The following is a 17,024-nucleotide window of genomic DNA, read 5'->3' as shown; positions in this document are numbered from 1 at the left end:
CTGTAACAAAGACAGGATGTTAAAATGTCCCTCGTGGTTAAATTCTAGGCCTGGCTTCGTTTTGGAATCCTTAGGTAGGTGCAATGCCTCTAGAGATTTGTACTTTCGGAACTGAAAACTAAGAAATATTTACAATTAGGTAAGTGTAGTTGAGTAACTCAGACATCAGTTGAAATATCCTGGATGATTAACCCTCCGCTGGGATTTTAGACATGATTACATCAAATTTCTTCATATCCAGCTCAGCTGTCTCATCTGTGAGAGCAAACTCTTGACAGAGCTTGGAGGAGAGGGATGGAGGGATGGCAGGAGTAGCCACATCTGACTGGACTCCACTTGTGCTTGTGAGTCAACTCACAAGAAGATCTTCCTGATGGCAAACACCAGGACTTTCCTGGCAGCTTGTAGGGAGATTATGGCAGGGCACTGATGGATTCCATCTCTCTGAAGACCCAAACTAGTCTCTACAACTGACTTCTTTTCACCCCTTCCCCTTTTCTCAGGCCTTTCACCCCACAGCCTCTTCCACGCTCATTTTGGCTTCCATCCACGCAGGGGTTTCCCTGGTTTCCACACAAGCAGCAAGTAGCAAAGCTCACACATCTGGTGCAGGAGAGATTCAGTTTGCACCAGTTTTGTCTGTTGACATTGTGGTTTGTTTTGCTCTAGGAGGTTTCTCTTCCTCACCCCATGTGGTTGGGTCTCACCTGAAATGCACCACGTCCTCACTGCCCCCAAGTTTTACCTGATTAATTTTTCTCCCTTAGCAAATGAGTGGGTTTATACAGGAAGTCCTGCTAAAAGAGAGGATAACAAATGTAATTTCTTGATTGGATACTTTCCATACTGCCATTATCTTCATCATCCTTGGCTGGATTTCTAGAGCCTGGCACACTGGAAGATTTCCACCTGTAGGCATGAGCTGTGCTGTAAGAGTTTGCTTTAGTAAACCAAAAAATCCAGCTGTCAATTGCCAGAGGTGTTGGAGAAGTGGGTGGTGGAGGAAGAAGGCAGGCCATGGAAGTGTTCTGGAAGGGTGTAGCTCTGCCAAACCATGCAGAGGCAGTCAGGGAATGTCTCTTGTCAAGTGCAGCTCTTCCCCCTGAGATTAGGAGAGCAGAAGGGTCCAAATCTGCCTGCAGCTTGTCCACAGGATGCTCCAGACCTCCGGGGATTTACAGGTCTGAAAAAGAGGAAAACAACACCTCCCAGAACTAATTTCTGCTGAGCAATAAGGCATGTATTTTAAATTATAGGATCAATTAGCCAGCAGGACAAAATATCAAGAGAGACTTTTTTTCAATCTTCCAAAAGAGACAAATACCTGTGGGAGAAGCATCTTTCCTCAGCTCCAAGCAAATTAGAAGAGTGAATGGCCTCAGTTCCCAGTGCTGACTTCAGCACAGAAGGTTAGACAAGGTGATTTAATCATCTCTGGCTTTGAAATTCTGAACTGGAGTTAAAAACTATTTCAAAGGGAAGCAGCAGCACAGCACAGATTAGATGTTCATCTGGCAGATAACCAGGCCAAAAGGAAAAGCCTTTCCATTTTGTTCTGTCCAGCACTCAGCCTTCTCCAAGAGTTGCTCCCGAGATTCAGGCTGGTGGGAATCCAGGACAGCTTTCTGTAATGGAGGTCATTTCTCTAAAGCAGAGTCACGGGAATGGTATGGATTTGGCAAGGCTTTTGTATAGGCAAAGACCATTTCAGAAAGATGCTGAAAACACATTATGTTTACCCTGGAGAAAGGAGGTGAGATTGGGAATTACGCTCCACACTTTTTTGGTTGCCCCCACCCTGGATTTCACAATGTGGTTTTGCTCTTGCCCTGCAGGCCGAGGAGCCATGGCAGAAGTGTGGACCATCGTGGAAAGAGTTAAAGGGATCCTTGAAGAACGGGATGTGCCAAGGCAGAGCTGATGTTTTGGCATGTAAATGCTGGTTTTGTGCCTTCCTGATGGTTTGGAGATAAACCCAGCAGGAAGCTGGGCTCAGCTGCCCTGGTACCCATGGCATGCATACCTTTAGCTGCTCTTCAACAGAAGGAGCCAACGGTTGTCTTCCAGCTGGTGCCAAACTGAAATGTGGTACCTCGCCACAGACTTTCAAAAACCAGAGCCAAGAATGTGCTGCTTTAGTGTGGAAAACTCTGAGGTATCTTGCAGAGAGGGAGTAACGTTCCTGAGGCTGCTCAGCCCCCAGTGCTTCACATGTGCTCTGTTCTGGGGAGGCTGCAGAAGGTGTTTGAGCTCCTGGTTCTAGAGAGGAAAAGGCCCTGCAAATTCTGGTGCAGGGTAATTCCAGCTCTTTCCAGCAAGTGTCTTCTGGACCATTCCTGCTTTCCAGATATGGTCCACATCTGTTCTGGCTGCCCATTCCCAGCAGGAGTCACTGGCCAAAAAGCATTTTCCCTCTGGGAACTTAATAAAAGAGAGAGATTTTAATCCTGCCCCTGATGAGTTGCCTCTTGTAACTGCTTTGGGAGGTGTTCCCACCCAATGTCTTTGCTAAGTTGTTGTGTCTGCTTATGGTTATTTATCAGATACAGAGGAAAATTGACTGAACAGAGCTCTCCAGTCCTTGTGCCCTTTTGTAGCTGTTATCTGGAGAGGGATGCAGGTTATCAGCTTCATTCCAAAGTGCCTCCTGCCCATCTGGATGCCCCAGTCAGGAAACGAGCAGGCCAGGCCCTCATGGAAAGCCAAGGGTGGGTGTTTCCCAAGGGAATGAAGTCAAACTTCACTGAAGTAAAGAGTTTCAGCCAAGTTAAATTTAATAAAGAAATAGATTTTATTCCACGGCCAAAAGATCGGTCACACAGAAAGCCACGATCGGAAAAAGGCCAGCACTGAGCCCGGGATCGGAGCTGGGTGAACACAGGTCTGACCTCTATCACATCAGATCCCCAAGTTCACCAGTGTCGCTTCTGCTGGTTCCTTCTTATACAGTTCTTGGGCAGAGTTCGAATTAATTCTATTCTTCTCACAATTTAGCACATTCATGATGTTTTCTTGTCCCAAAGTTGGGCTGCACAAAGCATTTCCTGGGTCTGATGAATTGTCCATCTTGGATGATGAATGGTCCATCTCCGATTCTTGAACAGTTATTCTTAGTTCTAGGAATGGGATACTCCTTTAAAGACACCGAGATGTTAATGAGATGTTAATCAGTCTCATCATCGTCCAGATCATTGCCCAGGTGTGGTGTTAATGGCTCCAGATAAGGTCTACCTCCACCCGGAGATAGATTTTTTCATATGCTGATTAATTCCTGGCCATATTGTCTCCTCTGCTGCTGCCAAGGCTTGCGAAATTTTCTCTGTCCCCAGCCTGGGGTTTGGGCTTAGGCATTTTTATTTGTACAATTAATATATACATTTATGTACACAAGCACGAATTACCAATTCCATTTTTAACATTCACCTTTGATGACCTTTTCATCTTGGCAATTAACTGCCTGGCATCAATAAATTGGGACATCCTGTGCCCTTGTGGGCCAGACCAGGCAGAGCTTCCCCCTGTCCAACCTTTCCTTGGGAACACGATCTTGCTCCTGAGGGGGAATGGGAGATGTGGAACATGCTGCTCTAGCAGAGCACTGCTGACCCACAGAGTTCATTTTTGACTAAACCCAAACAAATTTAAGGCCTTGGGTACAGCATGTGCATCCTGCCTGTGGGGGAAACCTCCAGCCTGCTGTGCACGAGGGAAGAGGTCACGAGGTTACGTTTGCTTGACTTAGCTGTCCTACACAAATAAAACCTCTGAACTTTCCCTGTTTCGGTTCTTCCACTGACAGAGATCCAGGGAGTAAAAGCTGCTGAGAAGGATCTTGGTGTGAGCAGAGCTTGTGGCTCACAGTGAGGGCTGTAGTGGTGTTGTGGCTGTGACTTCTGCATTTTGCCAGGATTTATGGAGTGACCTGCATCGTTTGCTCGTGTTCTCGGCTCTCAGCCTCTCAGAAAACCGTACCTTAAGCTCACTGACAGTAGCAGAGATGTTTCCTGGCTTTCATGAGTTTTGCCCTGTTTCTCCTGCTCAAAGGGAAATGTGTGTTGTGGCTGTTACAACTGACTCGTCCTTGGGGCTCTGTCGTGGCTATCTCCTGTGGTGGGAGTTGTTTATCCCTCCTCCTGCTCCCTGACTTGGCAGCACAGAAAATCCAACAGAGATTCCTCATCCCAGAACAAAACACCACGTCCCCGATAAGAGCCTTCCTCTCTTCCAAGCCTGGTTTGCTGCCTTAAGCTGCTCCAGAAATGTTGACGAGTGATCCTCTGCGTAATTGCTGTGATTTTTTAAATTGGAAGCAGGTTGCGATACCATTCCAGGCTGCCATAAACCCGTGCCCCAAGCACCTTTCCTTCAGGGCAAATAAAAGAAACAGTTACTTCCTTCTGGGAGGCAGGAGCAGCTTCCAGCCTGGCAGAGGTACAGGTCCCCACCCCTGGCCGGGGAGGTGCAGCAGCCCGCGGGCAGGAACTGCTCCCTGTGCAAAAGGAGCAGGAATAGGAGCTGGGGGAAGCCCTGTCTGCTTTAGGAGGCGACCTCGGAGCAGTGTTTTTCTAGGACGAGGCTTGGGGTGGTGATGAAGGACCTGAATCCAAACCAGGGCTCTGTGCCAGCTTGGGGACTAGGCACTGCCAGGCTCTCCTTAGCCAGTGAGATCACCAAGCGGTGTTGAGGGATGGATCCCTCATGGCATTCAGGCTTGTGCCTCCATCCCTCACAGCTCTGTGTGTGACTCAGGTTCACGGGGGAGGCCTGAGACACTTCCCATGAACTTTTTCTTTTCCTTCAGCTCTTCTTTTTAAGCCACACGCTGATTTTTTGTTCCACTTTCCCATGAAACTCTTGGATGACCGAGGCAGCACCCCCATGAATCCTGCTGCGTTGCAATTTCATTCATCCTGCTTAAAACTGTTTCTCTCAGCATGGCTTGGGAGTGATAAAGAGCCAGGACAAAAGCTCAGCGAAGGCAGCAGCCCAGCTCCTTTCCTGGGCTTGGATGTGCCTCAGTATCCCTGTCTCTGGCTGCTTCCCCCCCATCCCAGACTTGATGGGATCCCTTTGCTGCTTGGATTCGGGGGAGGAGGAGGATGGAGATGCCGTGGTGCTGCTTTGGTCTGGCTTTGACCAGGAGTTGGCTCCCCAACTACAACGTGGGATGGGAATTGCATCATCTCGCTTGCCTGTCCCAGCCCACTCCTCCATCTTGGGAGCCTGCAGCAGGAAAAAACATCTTTAAAAAGTGACAAAACCTCCCCATATTTAGACTTTCAGCAGCGGTGCCTCTGTGATGCACCTGGTGCAGTGGCTTTGCACCCCGGGGCTCCGGATTTGGCACCAGCCCCCCCCCGGGAGCGGGGATGCCGCCCACTCCGGATCCCCAGAGCATGTGAGGTGGCAGGAAGTGGGTTTGTTCCCCGACCACAGCTGAGCCGGGCGCTGGGGGAGGCCGGGGGTTGCCACAGGGTGACAGATCGGCGGTGGCAAGTGAGAACTGGAGGCGTTTGTAGGTTTTTTGCCCTTCCTTCCTCTGGCAGGATTCAAAACAACACCTTGAGACATGTATTTTCCTCCTGTAAGATTGCAGTGGCAGTGGAAAAGGGAGATGATCCAGAGGGATAGTGGTGGTTCCAATCTCTGCCCTCGTGTTTTGCTTTCCATGTGCTTCATTTTTCTGTCTCACCAGCCCTCCTGACTTGGGAGATGTTGGGAAGCAGCTGCATCACCCTGACTGGTGATAAAGCCAGAGCCGAAAGACCCAGCAGGGCTCGGCACAGACTCCTTGGCACCAGCAACACCGATAGCTTGGCTTCGGTGGGACAGCCTTCCAATTAAAACTTGCAGGTGCTGTGTTCTTCCCCTGGCCACCTGCCTCCGTGGGTGCTTGAAAAATTGTTTCCAGGAGTAATTGAGCTTAATTAGAAACTCGAATTCCCTGGGGCTGGGATGCTCAGAGATGCACGGGGGGAATGAAATAATCCAATGGGGCAGTTCCCTGCTGGGGCTCACCCTGTCTGGGGTTTTATTCTGCTCTGCTAGGTCTCACCCTATCTGGGATTTTATTCATGGGCTCTCATGTTGTCCTTTAGATGGAGACGGGGATTTTTCTCTGGGAGTGCTGGCTTTGGTGTTGGACCTCACTTTTCTGACTCTCTGGGGAAAACGGGATAAAGGGGATGGAATGACCAAAAAGCCTTTGTGCTGTCCAGGGAGATGAGGAGTAAAGGTCACTTCAGTCATCACAGTAAAGATAAAATGAATATGCTCTTGACCACAGGCTCCTGGATCCTAAGGGGAAATGGGCTTTGCATGGAGACTCCTAAAATCAGGCTTAAAATCAGGCTCCGTCTGTGATCGCAAAGAGCCCCTCAGTCTGAAATCGGGGAGTGCCTGGTGTGCTCCCAATCCCCAGTCCCATGGCATTCAACCCTTGGCAAGTCATCGCTGGCCACTGCCACCTGTGGAGGGGTGAGCACCCCAGGGACCCTTCATGCCCCTGGTCCCACAGGAGTATCCAGAAAATCCCCCCACACCCTGCTTCAGCTCTGGGCGAGCATGCCAGGACAGGCAGCGCCAGCTTCCCACCGCCAAAACGAGCTGGGGGAGGGCCAAGCACAGCCATAAAAGCTCTAGAAAAGGCATTTATTCCTACATGGCTCCTTGGATGGCTGGAAGAGCCTTTGCCCAGGAGATCTGTGCCCCCAGAGCAGCCTGAGCCCCTGGGCCTGGGTCTGCTCAGTCTCGATTTACACGGGGTGTTTGGGTGGTTTATAGCTTTGGAGAAAGGTGATTCATGAACTCCAGTGTGATAAGGATGAGGGAGGAAAGAAAAGCCACGTCAACCTGAAGGAATGTGGCCGGTAGAGAGCCCAGCCTGTGGCTGCCAGAAGCCCTGGGAGAGGGGATCAGGCGTAAAAAGGGACAAGATGAGAACATGTGCCTGAAAAAATAGCTGAAAGCCTCTCATCCCTGCTTCAGGGGCTCTTGTCCCCCAAGTACACTGCAGCTCTGAGGCCATGGGATGGTTCCAGATAAACTCCTCAGACATAGGTCAGCCAAACTTCTAACAGGGGATAATTTACGGCCCGAGCTCTTGTGCTTGCCCAGGGCTGACTGTGCTCCCGGGGCTCCAGCCTCCCTCCAGACCACTGCTCTGCTTCCCTGAGGATCAGGAACTGGCGTGGGGAGTCATGCCAGAGCCATCCCAAAGCGAGTTCCTGTATGAGTGGCAGGCGAGGGAAGCATTGTCCCTTCTTCCCCTTGCTCTGCTGGGCAGCACCATGTGCCTGCTGGGCACATGGCCTGGGAGGCCAACGCTGGGCCAAGATTTCCTTCACCACTGGGAATGAGGGTGGCCCGGAAAACCCTGGCCTGGTTCCTGCTGCCCCTGTGCAAACACATCATGTTTGCCATCTTGGCAAACACAGCCCCTTTATAAAGGCTGCAGAATTTGGCTGTGAGGAGAGAACACAGCCAATATCAGAGAGAAGTCCAGCTCTGGGATGTGCCAAGGCACAGGCAGACCTCTGCCCCTTGTTCCCATCCAGAATATCCTTCCTGAGGGCGGGGAGCTCCTGCTCTTGCAGCATCCCGAGGGAATCTGCATCCTGCATACCCTAGGGGTGAGTCTGCTCTGAGATACTCTTCGTGGATGTTATTTACAGTAGCATTTTTTCTTCAATAGGAAATCATTCTTGGTGCCGGGAAAAAGCTGCTGAGGTGCTGGCAGGGTGCGGGCAGGGTGCAGCTGGAGCGCCCCAATGCCTGCAGCCCATGAACCCTGCCAGTTGCCTCAGCAGAAAGTCAATATTGACCCTCTGTCAGCGCTTGCACGAACCGGCACTCCCGCTGCCAAAGCAGAACAAAGCCTGGCGCGTCCCTCCAGCACCGGCTCTCTGTGCCGGCTCTTTAAAAATAATCATCGTTAAATAGTTGGGTCTGCTGGGGCTTTGTTGGAAGTCAAATACCTGGGAAAAGCCATGGAGAAAGAGAGCTCCAGCTGCTCTGCTTCTTACTCCTCACCGTTCTCTCCCTCCCCTGACCCAGCATCCATCCTCCCCCAGAGCACCCATCCAAGCTGGATCCCCGCAGGGGATGTCACCTCACATCCCCATCACATCCCGAGCTCCTCGGAGGGCAGTGTTGTGCCAGAGCCAGGACATGGGAACTGGCAGCACCCCAGGGAAATAAAAGCTGAAGTGGTTTGAAGGCTTGGCCTCCGAAGGGGGAGGGTGATGGGGGAGCGGAGAGGAACCAAAACCCAGTAGCCGAGGAACAGGCAGAGGGCGAAGGGGAAGTGAAAGCAGCTGTGATTACTGAAAGCTCAGATGTGAAAGAGTGGGAGCGCTGTCTTTGGGGCTCTCACTTCCTTGTCTGTGCAGGTTTTCTTGGCTTTGGGCTATTTTTAACTCCATTCCTGTCTTTGCTCATAAATTCCACCCTGGGGTGGGTGGGGTTGGTGTCACTGGAGGTGGGTGCCACATGTGCCATCAGAGTTTGGGGACGGACTGCTGAGTATCCCTGCATGGTGGGGTTTGGGGGATCACCCAGCTTCCCTGCATGGTGGGGTTTGGGGGGATCACCCAGCATCCCTTCATGGTGGGGTTTGGGGGGATCACTCAGCATTCCTGCATGGTGGGGTTTGGGGGGATCACCCAGCATCCCTGCATGGTGGGGTTTGGGGGATCACCCAGCATCCCTGCATGGTGGGGTTTGGGGGGATCACCCAGCATCCCTTCATGGTGGGGTTTGGGGGATCACCCAGCATCCCTGGTGTGCCAAGTTTTGGGGACTATCCATTCCCTGCCAGGGATGCAGATATACCCAAGCTGCATCACCCCTCTCCATCCCCTTTCCATCCCATGACACATGGGCTGCATCTGCATGTTTGGTCTCTAAATAAGGAGGTATTTTAATCCTTTAACCAGAGTCTCAAATACATGGTCCCTGTCCCCAGATATTTTCTGTAGGACTGGGCACTTGGTGGTGGGGCAGAGTGGGGCGTTTGGGTACATCAAGCACCTCAGTAAAAGCCATTTTAAGATGAAACAGTCACCAAGGGTTGAAAGAGCTCCTAGTCTGGTGTCAAGCAGTGTTTTCTTTCTCCCAAAATAATTTGTGATGCTTCCCCTAAGTGGTCCTTATCCCTGCAGCCTCCATGCTTAGTTTTGGGTAACAAAATCCTGCAGGTGTGTGGATTTAAGCAGTTTAACAGCACTAATTAAAATAGTGCACTCCCCCCCCCCATCCCTGGAAAGAGTCAGTGTAACTCGGCCATGACCTCGGTTGGGCTGTGTGACTACTGTCCTCTGCGGGACCCCAAACCTGGGCTCAAAGTTAAGCCTAGGATTAGAGGCTGTGCTGAAGCCAGCGGGGTGAGTCCCTTGCTGTCCTGAATCAGCTGTGGCTGCACAGGGAAGCCCCGGAGCGGGTGAGGGGTCTGGCAGCTCGTGGGGCATTGGATGCTAAAAGGAGGGAGCTGACTGAGGGTCCCCTGAGCTGTAGGGGACAGAAACCGCAGTGAAGTCCACACCCGTCCCACGCACACCCATCGGGTTTAACCCGCCCGAGCCTCTGTGCCAGGTCCTGCTGTGGAAGGAGCATCCTCATTCTCCCAAAACCTCTCTCCCAGGGATGTCTGCCTTCCTTTTAAAGCCTGTTTTTTCTCTTCCATCTGCTCCTTTAATGCTGCCGGGTCAATTTGCCCCCGTTTCCTCCATACCGGCTTTAAATTCCGTAATTAACAGGTCAATGCAGTCAATCCTATTCCAGGGAGGGGGAGGGAGGCAGGTCCTGCTCCGTGCCGAGAAGGGGATGCAGAATGAAACATCTAGGGGCTTTCCCTCTGAATTAAACCAACATAAGAAAGAAAGAAAGGGTAATATAATTAGGTGGGGGAAAAGGCAGAAGAAAAGTCACGCCCTGAAACCCAACCCCTTTCATCCCGCGGGAGCTCGGCCCGGAGATCACAAGCGAAGCTGGGTCAGATGTGCTGGAACATTTCCAGGCCCAGAATGTTTAAATAGAAAGGTTGTGTGCCTGGGCGATTTATTTCATCTCTTAATTGGGTGTTTGTTTACATGACTCGGGAGCTCTTTGCTCATGTTTGCTTTGCTGGCTCACTCAGCTGCCGAAAATCCCGCGTCCGGCCACATCCCGAGCGGGCCAGTACCGGGGATGGGGCTGTCCTTCGGCTGCGGCTCCTCCCAGTGCTTCCCCATGACCCCTTCCCATCCCCCCGGAGGCAGCAACCCTGGGATGTGCCGGTGGGATGCTCCAGCTGAGGTTCCACCATGCCAACATCTCCTCTTCCGTTGTGGAAACCAGGAGATGGTGGGGATGGACCTCTCTGGGCCAGGATTTGAGGCTCCCCCTCTCCCGAGCATCTTGCCCGGCCCAGAGAGGATGAGATAGTTTGGGTTTGGTTTTCTCCCTGGTCTTGGTTCTCTGCTGCCCTCAGCCTGCACAAAATTTTGGAGGAAAATCAGCGTTCTCCTACTGTGGCTCTAGAAAGAAGAGTTTCGGAAAGACCTGGAGAAGTGCAACAGCTTCTGTCTCACCCTCCTCTCTTGGCTGTAAATACATGTTATGTTAATTTTCTCTTGGTTTTATCTGGGTTTATGTTAATTTTCCCCTTTCCAGGCGTGCCCAAACGATGGGCTCGAGGTGCCCTCGGGCTCTTTGGCCCAGCGGGTGTCCTGATGGCAGATGGTCCACTCCACCTCATGCTGGGATGGGACAACCTCTTCCCCTCCCCCTCCCTGGAGCCAGTGGATCCTTATCTCAGCCTGGCATGCATCCCTGGAGGGGAGAGGGGAAGCTGCGCTCCTGGCTCGGCCAGCCGATAAGGAACAGCCACCCAGATGGATCAGTGGCATGACCTTGGGAGGAGCCAGCCTCGGGGGTCATGGGGAAGCCGAAGATAAAGGGGGGGATCATGCCCAAGGTGAGCTGGCGCCGCCCTTGAAATGAGGAAGGTGTTTCCAAAACAGGCGGGTTGGCCCCAAAACACCTCCCAGCTCCTGCGGCTCTCATGGAACTGATGTCAGCAGCGGCTGCTGTGTGTTTGGGAGGAGCTGATGGATCTCAGCGCAGGAATGTGGGGATTTGGGGCTTTTTTCCCATGGGTTTTTGGGTTGCAAATGTGTTGACATCTGGTTTTTTCGAAATCAGTCCCTTTCTCAACCTTTGCTGGATGCTGACGGATACACATTGCTAAGGGAGAAATCAGAGCTGCCTCTGCTCCTCCTCCTCCTCACTCACCTCTTCTTTCCTTCCTCCCATTGAAGTCTGCATCAACACTGATAATTAAAACCACGTTTGGGAGACGTTTCTTGATTTATCCTCTGGAATTTCTTTTTCCTCCTGGACTTTTGAACTGCTGACGTGGAGAATGACTTCCCCATCTGCTGCCCACACTTTCTGTGGGGATGTGATGGGGATTTTAGGGAAGGCACCATCTTACAGCCAACCCAGGCCACAATGGTATCTCCAAGCTTTGAGGCTGTGAGGACATCCTGTGCTGCCTCCCCAGTCTGTCCCCAGCACCTCGAGTTAAATCCAGCAGGACCCAGCAACCCAGCCCCAGGCCATCCACTCAGCCACATGAGATGTTTGGAGCCGCAAGGAGGTCAGGAAGCCTCCAAGCTCTGCTGCTGGCCTGAGGTGGTGGGATGGGAGGACCAAAGGCTATGGGGAATTTTTCCCCTCTTGCTTCAGGGTACTGGGGAAAAAATATGTCAGGATGTGGTGATGAGATGGTCACAGCCACGCTGGGTAATGGAGCCTTCTCCAAAAATTCATCATTGCTTGGGGCTGGAAAGTCCTGCTGGGGCTAGAAGGCTCAAGGTGGACCTGTGAGCTGGGAAATCACCTTCTGGAAAGCAGATGGGACCCTGCACTGAGCACAGTTCTGCTGGTGCTGAGCTGTGATGGGAAAGTGCTGGGTTTTGGGACTGTGGAGAACAGGGAAGTCTCATCCAGGATTTTCCTGGGCTGGGATTTATGTATGCCACTGGCCAGCTGATTAAAAGTCTGGAAAACCCTGGACCTGCCATGTCTTGCAGAGCCACTGGCTTGGCATAGGCAAAGCCCAGGCCACTAATTACCTGCCTGAGGACAAAAACTTGCAGATTTGTGTTTTCTTAGTGTCCGATCCAAGGAGGTCCCCATCCAAGTGGCACCAAGAGTGCCCCAGGGAGATCTGGCATCCTTCTGGAGAACAGGCAGAGCAGGAAAAGCTTTGAAAGCAAGAGAGGGAGGAGATCCCTGGGTGTCACTGAGCAGCTCCTCCAGGCCTGGCTGATGCAATGCGAGCCCTTCCAAAGGCTGGGAAGCCCTGGGAAGTCCCCAGGAACTTTGGTGGCATCAAGCTGGCTGCCAGCTGGGGCTGGGGAGTCCCCAGCCCGGGGGCAGATGCTGAACTGGGGCCAAGCTGTGGTTCCCTGTGGGAAGGGCTGATCCAGCTGCTGTGGATCAGATGGCAGCAGGTATCCCCGAGGGAGGGTCAGCCAGGAGTTAACCTCCATCAACAGGTTTCCATGAACTGTAAGATGATGAGGACGTGGGGTTGGGATGGGGAGAAGCAGGACAGAGGGTCATTGCAGCCCTAAGCCCTGAGCAGCCATCCTTCTCCTCTGCCTGCAGTGGTAAAGCCATCCCTGAACTGGCAGCATGGTTATCCCAGCACCACCTCATTCCCAGCCCTCTTTCCTGAGGGTTTCCACAAGAAAAGCCCTGCTGAGGGAGCTGGGGTCAGCCCCAAAGTCGGTGTCCCAGTAACAGAGGGATGGAAAAGGACAGCTTGTGGCTCCAAGCAGCCAGCTGGTGGGATGTCCTGTCCCACAGCAGGCTGGAGAAGGTCCCACAGCCCCATCCAGGGATGCTGCAGCAGGCACAGCCAAGAGCTTCACTCATTTATTGTTACTTTCTTTTCCTTTCCAGGCACTGAAAATTGCTGTGTGGGAAGAAAGGTGTCTGAAGGTGATGAATGACTTTGCTATGTTTGCCAAGCAGATGTTTTCCTTTGATGGGCACCAAAACACCTGCGCTTGCTCTTCCTGGCTGGAAGAGTGAAATTCCCTAAAACTGCTCACAAATACAGGCCAAATTGGTAGTTTCAGGAGGAAAAGAGGAAGGCTGGAGGTGCCATTGGAGAGGAGGGGATAGGCCAGGCTCAACCATCTGAGGTATGTGATGTCCACGTGCTGCTTCTGTCCCAGCCATGGGGATTTTCCAATGACCTGGATATGAGCAGGGCACGCTCCATCCCTCCCACCAGTCTTGGCTCAAAGGAACTGGGTTAGATGAGCATCCCTGAGCCTGGAGGTGGGAAACCACGCTGGGATGGATGCTCGCAGGTCCCAGGGATGCAGCACCCCAACCTCAGCTCCTTGGTTTGCGTGTTGAAATTGGGGTTTTCCCGTAACAGGAAAATTGTGGCGTTCCCTCTGCTTCCTTGGAAGAGCAGCACGTGGGCTGTGAATCATGCCTTGGGTAGCAGAAAGGAGATCTTCAGGGCTTGCTCCCTGCTCCTCTAAACATCCATCCATCCCTCCATCCCTCCATCCCTCCATCCCTCCATCCCTCCATCCCTTCATCCCTTCCTGAATCACTGCACCAAACCCAGGTGCTCCCTGTCATCCCAAGCTCTCAGCCACTTCTGCTTTCCTCCCCGTGGGTGGGATCACAGGGATTTGGGGCTGTGGATGTTGGTGCACATCATTTATCCTGGTTTATCTGCTCTGTATGGGATGTATTTGTACTTTCTCATAGTACTTCTGAGGAGCAGAACCCAGGCAGCTGTTGGGCTCCAAAAACTTCAGTGGGCTGGGATGGACAGATCTCTTCAGAGAAACATATTTAAGCTAAAAAAAAAAAAAAAAAAGGAAAATATTTGTTTATTTTTAATAGCTTTCTTTTTGTTTTTTTAAAAACTACTTAGCTGGTTCTTCAAGGCATTCCAGCCCCAGCAGCATCCCATGGTGAGAAGTCCCCTGGATGAATGTGCAGCCTTAGCTCACCTCTGCCAGGGCAGGGACCTGGCACTGGAGCATCACCAGTAATTTTCCACCCGTCTCCACGCTGTGGAAATACACCCAGGCATGGAAAAAGCCTAGAAGGGAATAAAGAAGACACTTGGCCAGTAGAACTTGGCCGGCTCCCAGCTCAAGGAACAGCTTCAGGTTCATCCCCAGCTCTCCAGCGCTTGGCAGGCTCAGCTGCCTCAGCTCCTACAAATGGGACAGGCCGGCAGCATCCCTGCCAAAACCCTGGGTGCTCCTGCTCCGACAGCTCCCTGTGCCCACGGGTTTGCTGCAAGACAAAAAGGGGGGAAAGGGGCTTTTTTGTGGAGTTCGGTTGGGATTTTTTTTCCTTCATTCTCACTGTGGAGAAAAGGAGAAGGAAAAACTTGGCACGGAGGGCGGAGCGAGGGGGAGGTTGGGAGCAGCGGGGATGTGGAGGTGGGAGGCGAGCTGTCCCTTTATGAGGCTCTAATGGCTCCAGCCAAAACCCACGTTAGCCCGATGAGTGAAAGGAGGTTTTTACGAGTGCAATGAGATGTCCCAGCCTGCCGGGGCGGTGATTGCCAGCCCGTGGCCTCGGGCTCTGCGGGGAGCTGCTGGTGCTCCTGCTGCAATTCGGCTCCGCTCAGCAAGAGGGTCCAGCCTGTTTCCCAAGCCGGCGGTGCTAATCCGTCTTACCTCAGTGGTGCAGCAATAACCCCCAGAGCCATCACCACCTCCCACCACTGGCGGCTGGAGAGCACAAGATGTTCCCAGACAAGGCTCCTCACACCCTGTGCAGCCCCGGCAAACAAGGGCGGCTTCCCAAATCCCCCGAGCATCCTTCCCCCAGCAGCTTTCCATGGAAAACACCCTCGAAGAGTCGCTGTCCCCAGCCCACCTCCTCAAAAACTCAGGTTCCCGTGCAAAGGGTGGTGAAACAGGCTGGGAAGGGGGCACCAAGGGCAGGTGTGACCGAGGGCTGTAACATCCTGATGAGTCCAGAGGAGATAAGTGATGAGAGGGTGATGACTCAGTGCCTCTTGTGCAAAACCCAGGACCATCCAATGCATCCAGCATGTCCGAAGGAGATGTTTCTCCATAGGATTTCTCCGGATGCAGGAGGATGAGGGCGGCTTCAAAAAGCAATTCCTGGAAGAAGAAGCCACCCAGGACACAAAGACCATCACCAGCTCACTCTGCTGGGTGTAGAAGCTCACTGAGGTCTGATGTTTTCCCTGGGTCCTCTGCTTCAGCCGGTCGTTGTGGAGGAAGAAAACCCATCAGCGAGGTGGTGCTCCCACATCCAAGGCACAGGGTAGCAGTTAATTCCTGGGGACAGGCTGGCCCAGGGTTGGCCAAGCTCCAGGGTCAGGACTGGCAGGTCTGGGCAGGATCAGGAGCAGGAGGGAGTTGTTTGGTGGAGGTGGACATGAAGGAAGCAAGATATCCCCATTCCCAAGGTGGCTGAAGGGAGCTGGAGTCACCAGGATTTAATCCCATGGGAAGAATGAGTCAGTAGGAGCCAGTCACAGGGGTGACCACAAGGATCTGTTATCAGCAGGATCTGTTATCGGTGGAAAATCTGTCTCATGAGGGCATCAAAGCAGCTCCTTGTGTGCCAAAAGGAAGGGGGAAGGGGAGGAAAGGAGGACAAAGATCCTCTGTGCTGGGCAAGGAGAGCTCTGTGGCCTCCAGCCCCTCTGGGATGGTGCAGGAGGGGGTTCAAAGCCCCGTGTGCTTCCATTTGAGAGCTGCTTCAGCCCATCCTGACAGCCCGAGCTGGGAGGGGAAGGTCTTGCTCTCAGCACCACGGAGCCAGAGCTGGGCTGAGTGCGTGTTATTCACCTTGAAACTATGTGAGTAAACAGAGAAGGCTCCTCTTCCTGGTCCCACCTCAGCAATCAGGCTGCAGACTGGAGCAGACGAGCCCGAATCCACCCTGGCAGATTACGGGGATGCTCTGCTCTCTCCTCTGCTGAGTCCTCGAGCCAAGCCACCCAGGAGAGGAGGACGGTGAAGCTCCACTTGGCCTCCTGGGCCATCCCCTCCTATGTGGAGCTTCTTGGAGATGTCCCACCAGGAGGAAAACATCCCTTTCTCACCACTTCTGGTGTTTTTATAACCTGTATCACCATTTTTTGTTGCTGAGCAGCAGCAACACTCATGGCTCACTCTGACATGGGGGAGTGGAGCCAGCTGGGAAGAGCCCAGTTGAGAGAGCCAGCGCCAGCTGGGAGGAAGAAGAGATGGTCCCGCAGGAGAGGGACCTCTGTGCTGGCACAGCAAAAGCCACTGAGCTCCAGGCATTTGGTGGCCACTACTGCAGCCATGAGTCCCACTGGATCCTGGTGCCCTCCACCTTGGTCCTTGGGCTTCCCACAGGAGCTTGGCTCTTCTCTGTGGAAAAGCTTCATCCATCTTGGTGTCCTCTTCCCCATCAGTGCCACATGCTGAGTGTTCCTAGAGGAAAAGAAGACCCTGGACCATCCTAGAGGGAAGAGAGCAGCTCCAGAGCAGGGCTGGAGCCAGCCCAGAGCCAGGGAGCCTTGCAGAAGACTGAAGAGTTTCCAGGATTGACAGTGGTTTCTGCAGGCAGGAGAGGGAATGAAATGGTCAAATTCATCGCGATTCCATGCCTGTCCTCCCACACAGAGTAAAGGAATGTGGGAGATACCACAGCAATGCCATGCAAACACCCTGGAGAGGTGGACCCACTCCTGACCCTGGCCAGGAAGGAACAAAAACTGGTTAAAGACTTTCAGAGCATCTCGGTGCATCTGTGGGAGGCTTGTGGGCACTGGCCGGGTGGGAGGCAGCTGATAGCTGATAGCCTGAAGGAGCACCAAACACACGGACATCAGAGATAACTGGAGAGAACAGTGTCCAGAAGTGTTACAGAGTCTTGTAGCCATTCCCACACTGGGAATCATGTAGAAATAAATTAGTTACCATTCCAGAGCTTTAGGTACAGGCAGCAGCATCTGTGCTGGCACAGACTTGGGGATTCTC

At 52.7% G+C, this 17,024-nt stretch overlaps 1 protein-coding gene across 6 annotated transcripts in view; it reads left to right on the top strand.

Moving 5' to 3' along the window:
• PPCDC (phosphopantothenoylcysteine decarboxylase) overlaps positions 1-16,628 on the top strand; it is a 29,541-nt gene extending 12,913 nt beyond the window's left edge. For 2 of the 6 annotated variants that reach the window (XM_032122663.1, XM_032122658.1), the window contains one exon: positions 1,836-3,774. In XM_032122663.1, coding sequence (XP_031978554.1) covers positions 1,836-1,921 — 86 coding nt within the window. In that variant the 3' untranslated portion in view covers positions 1,922-3,774. Of the gene's footprint in view, positions 1-1,316; positions 1,420-1,835; positions 3,775-12,951; positions 13,836-13,951 lie in introns of those variants that run through there. The other 4 variants (XR_004242762.1, XM_032122659.1, XM_032122661.1 and 1 more) reach the window with 4 other exon arrangements.
• The last annotated feature ends 396 nt before the right edge of the window (positions 16,629-17,024 follow it).

Source organism: Corvus moneduloides, chromosome 13 (genome assembly GCF_009650955.1).
Source record: "Corvus moneduloides isolate bCorMon1 chromosome 13, bCorMon1.pri, whole genome shotgun sequence".
Taxonomy (NCBI): Eukaryota; Metazoa; Chordata; class Aves; order Passeriformes; family Corvidae; genus Corvus; species Corvus moneduloides.
This window is presented reverse-complemented; position numbering and strand designations above follow the sequence as displayed.